At 43.3% G+C, this 12,264-nt stretch overlaps 1 protein-coding gene across 2 annotated transcripts in view; it reads left to right on the forward strand.

The window, feature by feature from the left end:
- Positions 1–12,264, forward strand: part of ncor1 (nuclear receptor corepressor 1) — a 51,531-nt gene that overhangs the window by 17,933 nt on the left and 21,334 nt on the right. For both annotated transcript variants that reach the window (XM_030101860.1, XM_030101861.1), the window contains exons 15-16: positions 8,098–8,228; positions 9,839–10,131. In XM_030101860.1, coding sequence (XP_029957720.1) covers positions 8,098–8,228; positions 9,839–10,131 — 424 coding nt within the window. The remainder of the gene's footprint in view (positions 1–8,097; positions 8,229–9,838; positions 10,132–12,264) is intronic.

Consider the following 12,264-nt stretch of genomic DNA (forward strand, 5'->3'; position numbering starts at 1 on the left):
CTTTCATGTGATGTAGAAACTGGATTATCGGTCTCTGATTCCAGTTTGACTTGCTTGCCTGATGATTTCCTGGATGTTACTTTACACCATTTGCTGGAGACTATTACTGACTCATCCAGATCTTAACTGAATGATCATTTATGCCAACAGTTTGTGCTGTAAACATTTTAAGAATTAAAGATAGCTTGCTTCGTTGGACTCACTGATCTGTTTTTGTCAAAGTTTTAGCTCGCCATTGTAATAATGTTGGTTGAACCTGAAAGACTTGTATTAAAGTGGCCACAGGGTAAACAGTAGCAGCCAGGTTGTTTGTTTATTTCTTTCGATGCATCATTGTTGTGCTGTGGGTTGGCGATGAGCGTTTTCCTTTGATTGTGCTGATGGTGGCCGTCAGTGTAAAAGATTTTAGATAGTAGATTTTTTTTTTTTTAATCACTTATAAGCTAAAGTGACAAAAAATAAAATCCAAAGTGTATGAAAAAATACATTATAGGAAAAATAAACTAGATTCTTGAATGACTACATATTAAAAAGTGTGTATTACAGGAGCTGTTGCCATGTTAGTGAACGCTACTTGAAAAACTCATGAGTAATGCAGATGTGTTAAATCGTTCCAGTTTCTTGATTATAATAAAATAAAGCGAAGTAATGTAGCGCAGGATGCAGCACAAACCGGAGCTGCTTCTTTCTGTATTGTCTGTGTAAACACTGCTGAGCTGTGGATGCTAATGCTAGCAACGCCGCGGCGATAAGAAAGGAGCGCTGCAGAGATGATCTCAGAGCGGTTCCTGTGCTCCAGAATTTCCTGAACTCTCGCACCACTTCTATTACAGCCCGACTCATACTTAACTTCCCGTACCACTGCGATGACTGACGAGTGTGGATTTCAATCATTTATCCAGCCTGCTGGCGTTTCCCCCCACTCGACTGGCGCTGCAGCGTGCGTACAGGATGTTCTGTCTCGGGTGGGCACATCGACTGTGCAGCACAATGGTTCAGTTGTAGGCATCTCTTCACATCGGAGGAGGTGGAGGGCACGAGAGTTCATGATCACATCTTGGAACACACAAATGCGTTTTCTTTCTCTACTAAGTGACTGGTACAGTTTGTTAATGGGTTCGTCACAGATAGTTGGCCTCCTACCTTTTGCACCTTTCGCGGAGAGAAGAGCTACACAAAATGCCAAGTAAGTGCAGGATGATGCCCTTCTGTTATTAGTCGGCTCTGAGCACGACTCGGAGCATTTGGTCATCCCATACAAAGAATACAAGTTATTGTTGTTTGGTTTGTGCTTATTCTTGGTTTGCAGTCATTGGGTGACCTGATCCTAAGCAAATACGTCTTTCTCGGCGTGGCAGAAATGTACACTTGAATGTTAAGTCAATATTTCATGGTTCTGTATAGATTATTCAAAAACATCATATTTCTGTTCAGTTCTGCCATTTAACGTGTAGGAATAGGTTATTTAGATTTGTGTTTAGGCTCCTGGCTGCAGCAGGAACTGTGATGAATGGAATTGTCAAAAACACTGTTGTGATAGCGTGAAAAATAGAATAATGCATCAGTGCTTGGTATTTATACTCAGCTTTCCAAAAATGTGATTAACAGCATTGCCATATATTGGATTTAACCGCTGATTACAGTAATGCATTACTTGTTTCTTGCCAGGGCAAAGTCCAGCTTTGCACTGGCACAGATGATGAATATCGTCATCGTCGTGCACTCAAGATCCAGCTCAGCATCTTTACAGCACTGCTGGCCGTGTTTCATAATCCCTAATGTGGTTTTCACTGGGATGTTGTTGACAGATGGTCATTTTGTCTCAGCAAATGTCCTGAAAACACATGTTGCCCATTAGCTGTCACCTTCAATGTAAATAGTGGTGTAACTCGGACTTTGTCTGGAAAATCTTGGCTGGAGCTTGATAGTTTTCAGTAGCTTTTTTCAAACGGTGGTGAGGTTATCGTGAATGTGCTGAGTGGGGTCTGGTACATCAGGGTTTCCAGGCGGCTGGTGAGCTTTAGCAGCGGCAGTCTGAGCGAGCAGAGTGAGCCGTTGGAGTGGGAAAGACCGAGTGAACAGTGAGAGCTGAGGAATGTAGGGCGAGTGAGTGAAACCGAGGGAAAAAACCCTGAGTGAGACCTAGTCAGCGCTGGCAGCTTATCTGCTGAGTGAGTACTGCTTTTTTCTTTTTTCTTTTTTTAAATTTTCCATTTCCTCCTTCTTCTCTTCTGTTGAGAGAGAGAGAGAGCGAGAGTGAGAGAGAGAAATTCACCCCTCCGTGAAACAGCTGAGTTGGTACGGCCCAGCCATCTGACAGGCCCAAAAAACTCACTGTGCTGCTGTGAGTGCCAATCAAAGAGGAGTGCTCGGCAGGGATTACCTTGAGTGACCCTGCATAGATTAGTGCGTGCATGTGAGATGGACAATTCTTTGGGCGGCTTAAGCGGCCTGATGACACGCTTTCCCGGAATATGTGCGGCGGTGCCGTGGCCCGGCAGCCCTTCTAAGGAGCTCTACTATGGTGCCGTCCTGCCCCTCCACTGCTACCGTTACCACCGCCATGGAGGCACTGGAGGGTAAATTCACATTTGCAATACCAGTAAGCTGTGGCTCACAGCAGGGGAAAGGGATTTTAATGTCCAGCAAATGAGCTTGCAGGTATGTCAGTCAATCTGAAAACTGAGGCTGTAATTGTTGTTGTTTTTTTTTTGTTTGTTTTTTTTACCGGCACTGCTGTCATTCAGTTTATTTCCCATCTTCCGGTCTCTTAATTTAACCTGTGTATGTATTTTCTATTAATCTGCGTGTAATCCGCCACTTATTCACTCGAGGACGCCGATTCAGGGGACTTTGTCCTGGACATGGTTTATAATTCGTTGTTTAACTCAAGGCAGTGTAGTAGTGCTCGTGTGTTTTCCTTCCCCGCTTAAAGATTTATTGGGATATTTTTTGCCAGGCTGAGTGTGTTAGGCATCAGGTGGATTTCTAACATCTCCCCAGCAAAATGTGTCAAACGTCCCACGTGTCAGATAAATGTCCCCCACGTCAGCCGAACCTGTGAGCCTGCCTCTGATCTGAAAGAATGTTTTGACTTGGCTTTTGAACACAGAAGAGACGGAGGCAGCCATCACTGGGGTCGTCGCAGTGTACGCTCCTGTGGAAGTCTGCACAAGCTATACCCCTCACTGTGTCAGCTGCCACTTCATTAGTCATGGAAGTAGAGGTTCAGACTTGCCTGCCTTGTTATGTTTTAGGCTCTCGTATTGCTGTTTTAACAGTGAAATGTCTGCAGTGAAGGAACTTTTTGAACCAAGCAGGTTTTTTTTTCCCCCCAACTTTAGAAAGGTTTGGCTTCATGCAGACCCAGCTACAAACCTGCTGCAGTATATTGTGGTCTTTTGTTTTCCTCTTTAATAATCCATGTCACCTTGATTGCACTTCTTATGTACAATCTATTCACCCTGAGCCCATTTACAAAAAAAAAAGGAGAATAACTGAGTAATCAGATAACTGTAATAATAGGTCGGGAAGCGATTACATTCACTTCAAAGGTGTGATTACTGAAATCTGATTTACAGGTTTCAGCCTATTATCGGATGTTTTTGTGAGAATTTATGTATGGCATGAAGCAAACTCAAACTTCCCTTTATTTATCTTTTTTGCACATGTTTGTATGTGACAAGAAATGAATCAGTTAAATCAGGACGCTTCCACAAATACATGGGCTTATCAAAAGTCTAGGTGTGTCTGCACGATTTCTCATAACGTCAGATAAAACATATCACATGCAGTGCTGATGATCACTTGAATTATCTGATCCAGAAATCGGATAGCGGTTGGATCGTAAGTGCGCCTGTGAAGTCGGTACGTCATAAAGAGGAATCTCATCGCGGTTAGAAGTACCTCTGCTGTAAAGTGGGAGCATTTTTGCAGGTTTCGATCAAAACACGTACAAACCCCTCGTTCCTCTTTCCAGGGACTCAGCTGATAGAATAAGTCGTCCTCTCACTGCAGGCCTGATGGTTTGATCCAGAATTCCTTCTCGACACGTCCCAAAGTGTCCTTTGGCAACACGGTCGGCATCAAGTTGCTCCTGATGGGGGGCGAGCGTCTTGCACGGCAGCTTCGTCACTGTTGGTGTCTGAGTTTGAACGGATGAATGAGGGGGGGAAGAGATCGCACAGCGCTTTGTGACAGGAAACATGGAAATGCACTATATGGGTGCAGCCTGTTTACCTTTTAGATTCATCGAGTTTGTTCGTTATTCATGCATTCATCTCTGTTTGGTATGCAGACTTTGGAAAAGAAAGACATCTCTTAAAGCCATGCAGCCCTGACCTGACCTTTTATTTGAAGGCCCCTTCTTTGCAGCATCACACATACAAGGTGTCCAAACGGTCTCATTCTTTGCTCTTTCCAGAAACACAAAACTCTTTTCAGAGCTTTTTGTGATCCTTAGGAAAGTTTGTAAAACAGTGAAGCTGATTTCATTACTTTATAGTTCTCCCATGCAGAGACCACGGTAACCATAGTAACTGCAGCCAATACTTGATATATTTTTTGAGCTCTTTTTTTTTTTTTTTTTTTTTTGCCCTTTTCATTTTTGACAGTAAATTGTTCCACTTGGCTCACCCAGGAATAACTGTTACCATCAGCTGCATTTTTATAGCCACTGTAATGGTTTCAACTTATTTTCTGCTCTTTTTGCCTTTCCTTCTTTGGAGCGTCCTCCACTTTCATAAAGGCATGGTTTCTACTAATCATAGCTAAAAGATTGCAGGGATGGGTGCCACGCGCAGTGACAACTGAGTCTTTTCCTCTCGTCGTGCTCATGCTGTGGAGGCGAGAGCGAGAGATGCCTCCGGTGATCCAGGTTCTGCGGTAGGAAAGGGGAGATTGCCTTGTGGCTCTGTCATTTCCTAAATCAAATAGGACTTGTGAATCAGCAAAAGAGGGGAGAAATTAAAACTCTTAAAATATTCAGGATGGGTCAGGAAAGAGCTTCATTTAAAAAAAAACACTGAAGAACCGCAGAACCACAAGGCTGCATTGACTTTTTTGGAGAACATCTGTGAGGAGGCTCTTGACGCAGTGTGGGAGAAGAGGCAGGAATGCCACGGCTCTCTGACCACCTCCAAAGCAAACACGAGCGCCGCCCGGCCCAACCAGAGCAGCATCGCTGCGAGGGAGAATATTTCTGCCGAAACAGGCTGACCAAGAAAGGTCTCTGAAATGTGGAGTGCCAAAAGCACGCAGCTCTGCAGAAGGGAAATGAGTCAGGAGTTTAATCCCAATCCAAGTGTGAGGTGGTTCTCTCTGAACAGAGCTTTCTTTGAACACATCGCATCTTTACAGCAAGCTGCAGAAGCATCTTAGCCTCTCCAAAGTATTGTTGTTTTTCCTATGCCGTGTTTCAAACAGATGAAATGTCACACGCTGCCCTACCCAGGAATTTGATGCAACCCCTGATCTTCCTCGGTAATTAAATAAAACAGAAGCCCGTCAGCAGTTTTGGAAATAGAAGCCAAGCTCTAACTATAGCCACAATTTACAGTTGTGTGTACATTAGATTTAGGGGGAAGGCACGGGAATAAACAGGCTTATCAAGTATAGCGTGCAAACTTGGCATGCTGCACTCGCAGTTTTCTTTCACACGCTGTAGATTTGATCTTGCTGGTCATGCAGCTCCATTCCAAAGCAGAATCCCTGTGATTGTTGGCTGACTCCAGTCCGGGCTGGCTTTTAGCAGCCTGCTAATTTTGAAAGTCAGACACAGACTTGAAAACACTTACTGTCCCTGAGCAACCAAGGGTGACTCCATCAAACTGCTGTCACGGCCGCTCACGGTCTGTTTTTTTGTGGATTTCTCTTTCATGTCTGTGTGGGAATCCTCCGGTACCGAGACGACAGACCGCTCCATCCACGTTCTCGTTTTATTTTTCCCCTGAGTTTTTTTTCTTCATTAGTCCATATCTTTGCCTTTACCATTGAGTGTTGCACATTCCTTGGACCCATCTGGTACCAGCATGGGATGTTTGGCTTGGCATAGCCAGACTTGTTCCAGCACAGCGCTTTCATGGAGCAGGCAGGAGGAAGCATTCTGTGGTGTACCACGCCAGCAGCAGCGATTAAAAAAAAAAAAAAAAAAAGTTTCTTTGTCCTCAATCAGTCAATCCGGGCCTATTTAGAAAATTCACATAGAATGAATGTCTTCACTCGATTAATACAGGCAACTTTTTAAACATTTAATGCTGAACAGATAAACCAAGATGAACATTTCAACACCAGTTTAAAACTGTCCATTCTGGAGCTTTTTTCTTGGTCAGATGAATGCACTTACAGGGAACTCTCTCTATTCACAGCGTGTGCAGGAAACTTGCGAATTTAGTGTATTATAAGATTTGATCATGTGACTTTCCAAATGCTATCAGAGTCAAGTGCGTCACCCTTTAAAAACGAAGCACTTGACTGTGTCGATGGAGCTGATAACATTTTATCTTTGATTTCAGAGCCGTGGCAGAGCAGCAGACAGGGACAGGAGATAAGTGTGGCAGTAAAGTTTGATTCCTCCTTACCTGCTGCACAACTAAATGTTGGGATCAATCTTTTCTCACTAGAGATGTACTAAGAAAAATGTGTCCTGGGAACTGGCCGCACTTCGGGGTTCGTTATTCGATAAACAACAAATTAAGACCCACAGCAACACCTACGCAGTTCTCCTTATTGAGCCAGATGACTTTCTTTTTGAGCATGTTTATTCACCGCCAGTGTTTTAAAGATCTATGACCAAAGAAACTTTCTGATCTTTAAAGTTGCCTGAGGAAACGGGAGCATCCTGCGAGCGGACGCAGATATTGCATTTGGCTTTGAATGTACACAATTAAATGTGGGCTGGCGTGGTGTAATCGTGTCGTGGGATTCACGGTGGAGCAGTGGTTAGCACTCTCACCTCACAGCTAGAAATTCCTCTTTCAGATACCAGTCATGGCCTTTCTGTGTGGAGTTTGCATGTTATTTTCACAACATCCCAGACACTTTGACCCCAAAAATATGGCCACAATCTCAACATGAAGCTAATTTTACTCATACCTTCTGGTGCAAAATGTAGTGAAATGTCCAAAAAATGGTTGCATCATGTGTGTTTTTACAAAGTCACCATGACGCCATGGCTTTGAGACTAGCCTGATACCAGCGGGGGAGCTATTTCTCATGGCAGCATCGCCGATATTTCAGCTCGGGTCTCAGTGCTGTGTTGTGCTGATACTCATAAAAATTTTAATGTTTTTTTTTTTCTTTGGTGGCTGGATTGGAGCCTCTTGCAGGCTTTGGCCCACTGGTTTTATGTTTAACACCTTCATCAGGATATATTTTCCAGCTCTTTAGTACAGCATAACCTCCCTACATTTGATGCACCTGATTAATGAACATATAACGACAGATGCACTTCAGAGGAGTGCATGTGTGCATTTTTCACGGCTGTTGCTTCTCGTCACATTTAGTCAAGTTTCTTCACAAGTGACACATTATTCAGTAGAACAGTGATACTCAGTCAAGTCTTTTTAATCGCTCACAGAAATCCAGCAGGATGTTTATCTACTTGAAATAATTTTGTATGGTTCAGTCGGCTTAAAGCTTTGCTTTCAGAGCAGCAGATCTTGCATATGAACTGCACATAAAGGTGATGATTCATACCGATTTAAAAGTCTGAAGTCTTGAATTATTCATCAGTCACACCGAATATTTTGATGATTGCCCTAAACGAGGGTCAAAGGTGAAAGTTTGGAGTATATTATTTACTTGTGAATTGCCATCTGGGCTCGCTAAGTGTTAGGATTATGAGCACTGCTTGATGAAATTGTAAATGTTGCTATTTTCATAGACTGAAGATCTGACTTCAGTATGTATGTCAAGTCGTCTGTACTGTCAGACTTGGTTGTTTGCATCAAGCACAAGTAGAATTTTTGCATGTGAAAATTAAAGATCAGTAAAAATCCTGGGAACAAAAACTGGCCCTCTAATCTGCACAGTGACCTTTTTTCCTGAATCTTTCAAGGAGAAATAATCAGATGTGCTCCCTGTGTGTTGTGTCTTCAGCAAATAACACGTCCGTCACAAGAAGACAAGTCCGACGACAAGAACGAAGAGGACAAATCTGAGAAGACCGAGAAAAAAGAGGACGAGGAAAACAAGGACGATCAAGAGAAAGATGAAAAGGAGGAGTCCAGGTGAGTTGAGAATCGCTGTTCGTCTCGGTGCCACCTTGTAGCCCTGCGGCTACAGCTCCTGGCTGTCTGACCCACTGAAAGAAAAGGTCGTCTTTGTAATGTCTGTTACATTATTCCTCTGAGCTTTCAAGAAACTGTTGGCATTATTACATGCAGGTTTTTGCTAAATCATAAATGACCATCCACATTTCCACAGAATAAATAACTCATGATTTGCAATTCATTACAATGTAGATGTTTCAGATGGAACTGCTTCACTTGATTTTTTTCTCACGACTTTTTTTTTTAAATTTTATTTTGCTAACTGCATTCCAGCACGAACATCTGTACTTTCTGCTCTTCAAGCTGGATCGTTCTTGTTTGGTCTTTTCACTCTAAATAAAACTCAAAGGTTAAAAACCTTTTCTCCAGGCAGGATTTCAGGTTCCGTCCACACAGAGATGAAGTGTTTACAAGAAGAAGAAATAAAGCATACAGTGAAGCTCAAAACAATGACACAAGATGGAGAAAACAGTCATTTGCGTGGACAATGGAGTCGCTGAGCGAGTGTTCACAGATTTCTAAACTCATCTCTATGTGGTCGGGCCTATAAGTGGTGAAGCTGCATCAGAAATGGAGGAATCGCAAGACTTTCTGTTTCCATAAAAAAAAAAAAGAGAGAGAGGGAGAGATGTAGTGAATTTACATGAAGTCCACTCAGTTTGCTTTTAAAGAAATAATGTAGTTTCTGGCTCAGTTGAGTGGAATTTTTTTTTTATTGTCATTGGTTTACCTGTCTTATCTTCACTGACAAACATTGTAGAATTACAGTAGTTTTGAATCAAACCACCACAACAAAAAGGTTCACTGTGGCCATGTAAATGCACTCTACATGAATAACCCCCTCCAAAAAAAATCCTCTTGATGTTTGTTCTCCATTGCTTTGCAAAACTAGAACTTTCTAACTCTTACTGATATTTGTAATACTTGAGTAAAGAACGTGAGTACATTCACCGTCTGTTCTCTTCACAAGGAGCCATGAGTGTAGCTTATTTTCTAATTGAAGCAATCCTTCCTGGAGCTAATCTGTTGTCCACTAAACAGGAAAAAAAGAAATGAAGACGGGAGGGAAGATTTGACAAAGCTGCTTCACACTAAGCCTGAATGACTTGAGCTCAGCCGGTGACTCTCTTTGTCTCGCACAATTCAGCCACTCTCTGTGATTTGCTCATTATAATTCGATAATACAACAAAGGCAGCTCCTGTTTTTCGGTTCTTCTATTGTCACATGAAACAATGAACATAAATTGTAAAAGTGAGGATATTATAAGCCTCTGTGCCTTATCTATGTTCATGCTCCAGAAAGAAGTTGGGGGGCGGGGGGCGGAGGAAGAGGAGGAGGACGATGAGAGCAGACTCTCCTCAAGCGCTTGGCTGACACATAAACAACTTGCTAACTTGTCAACATTTCCATGCAGCTTGAATAGGGACAACCTCGAATATGCTTCTCTTGTGTTCCATAAAGGAGGAAAAAAAACCTAAAGTACTGAGGCTGTTTCTGCTGAGTCAAAATGGAAGAGATATAGCCGTACCGACAGCTCAAATGTGTGCTTCCCTGTCCAATACCACAGAGACATTGGCAAGGACAAAGACAAGTGTGACGGTGGGGAGGACGAGGACTGCAAGGAGCAAAACACGCCGCGTGGCAGGAAGACTGCCAACAGCCAGGGCCGCCGTAAGGGAAGGGTCCTCACGCGCTCCATGGCCAATGAAGCCGCGTCTGTGGCAACCGAGGAAGCTCCTCCCCCCGCCTCGGAGCCCGCCATGCCAGACCCTCCACAGCTCTCCAAAGGCGACCCAGCGCAGAAGTCAATGAAGGAGCCTGCCAAGCCTCAGACTCCTGTGTCCTCCATGGATGGTAAAGGTGAATCTTCTTCAGATTGTCTCTGGAGATTTTTTTTTTTTTGTTTGTTTGTTTGTTCTCAACACAGGAATGTGATAACTCACACAGCTCAATCATGTTTAATTCCAGTAACAATGTGAGAATCAGATCATCATACCGGTGACTCAGCAGTATGAGATGATGTGTTTACTGTGATGCTGGATTTTAGAACAGGCTAAGGCTCATTTGGTAGAGTGGATTGTCTCTCAGTCGGAGGGTTTTAGGTTCAATCCCTAATGTTTTTGTGCAGTAAAAATGCACTATGTAAGTGAACTCATTTTACCATTTAGTGGAGTTACTCAAACATATGTTTTTATATCTCAGTTCGTAAAGCTGAGGTTTGAGTTTTTCGTTTCGGGTGGCACGTTTGTAGTCGCATTTACAGTCAGTTCAGCTCTGGGACTTTTAAGTCACTGTTGGGAGTGTGTTGTTGTCTGCTCTGTGCTACCTCTCCGGTTGGACTGAGGACTGTGTGCTGTAGCGATGCACTGTATCATCATGTGGTGCAGACTGGTTTTTTTCCACAGTACAATATGTGTATGTCCCTGAAATGAAGTCACGACTGTTGTTTTTCTTTCTGTTTTACTTCCAAAATGCTATTTGATAGTCTACTGCAGCCAAACAGTCATCCATGTCAGGCTTTCTCCCAAATCCGCTCTGCACGCTGTATGTTTAGCTCCGTTAGCAGTCCACTAGCCGCTGTTAGCTGCTCCGCCTGGTTCTGTTGTGGTGTTTGGGAAGTACCTTGTGTTATAAAGATAATACACTCATTAACTGCTGGGCTTTCTGACATTATCTAAATCTAGCTGATATTGTTGTTAATGGATTTTGAAGCTCGTGTTTGTCTTTGCTGACTACGCTCCTGCCTGATTTTGTTGATTTTTAAAGATCCAAAGAATTTTTTTTTAAGTTTTAAACAGGTTTTGATCATTCGAAGCTGTAATTTCAATCATATATATATATATATATACACACACACACACACACACACACACACACACACACACACACACGGTATATATTTTTTCTACTGAACCCATCTTTCTTAAAAGCCTAAAAAATGGAGTGGCATATGGCAAACGTACACTTTAAACAAGATTTACAGACACTATATAGTTTTTTTTTTCCTGGTTTTATTCCCCTTAAAATGAGCTGGTAAAGAGTGGTCATTTGACTGAGGTGTCTGAAAGACTTTCTCCTGCTCTGCGTTCCCCTCAGGAAGGTGATAATAATCAGCCCACCACTGCAGCAGTGTTCAGAGTGCCCTGTTGTCAGGCTACTTGGTTTCACATTTGTACCCTGTCACCCTTTGAAGTCTGTCAGTGTGACGCCGGCAGCTCAGGTTTTCAGGTATCTAGGTGTCTGTGCCGCGGGCTCGTTGTGTCATTAAGCCGTATCATTAATTCACCGTTTCGTAAGCGTGTTGTGCTCCTCTGCCATCTGCTCCCGGCGCTGTCTGTTCAATTGTGCCTTCTTTTTTTTTTTTCTTTTTTTTTTTTCCACAGTCTGAGTTATTCAAAGTCTGCCCAGTAATGCGATTAATTAAGCCTCTGCTCCGTGTCCGTCCCTCCTCTGAACCACATTCTGGACATATCATGCTGTACGTCAGGCGGTGTCAGCCGTAATCTCCCTGGGTAACTCGGTTGTGGATTTTGTGCAGGAGTGTTTGCTTGCTCTGTGGTAACCCCTACGGCCCTGCCTCTTCTTAGAAGTGCGTGTACTCGCTGCTAAAGGGCCGCTATCTGTCAGTCTCGCCTAGTTGACACCGTGCCAGACGAGTTGCGGAAGCTGCTGATTCAGAGCGTGAGCCAACGGTGGGGGTTTTGATCTTGTTTCAAGTTATAGAAGCGTGCATGTGTGTGTTCGTGCGTGCGTTCGTGCGTGCGTGCGAGCGATCATGAGGTGATATACTGGAGGCAGATACCATGCCTGTTTTCATACCCAACAGATTAATGTCAGCCCTCGTGAGACCCGACATGTCCCAGAGGAACATGTGCTTTGCCACTCAGGAGACGGGTGTCTCGCCTTGTCAGACATTTGTTTGACTAAGTGTAGCGGAGCGGTGGACCTTTGGGAGAAGGAAGTCTAAACAGAAGTCTGAAAATTGATTTTTGC

The sequence above is a fragment of the Salarias fasciatus genome, chromosome 10, assembly GCF_902148845.1.
Source record: "Salarias fasciatus chromosome 10, fSalaFa1.1, whole genome shotgun sequence".
NCBI lineage: Eukaryota > Metazoa > Chordata > Actinopteri > Blenniiformes > Blenniidae > Salarias > Salarias fasciatus.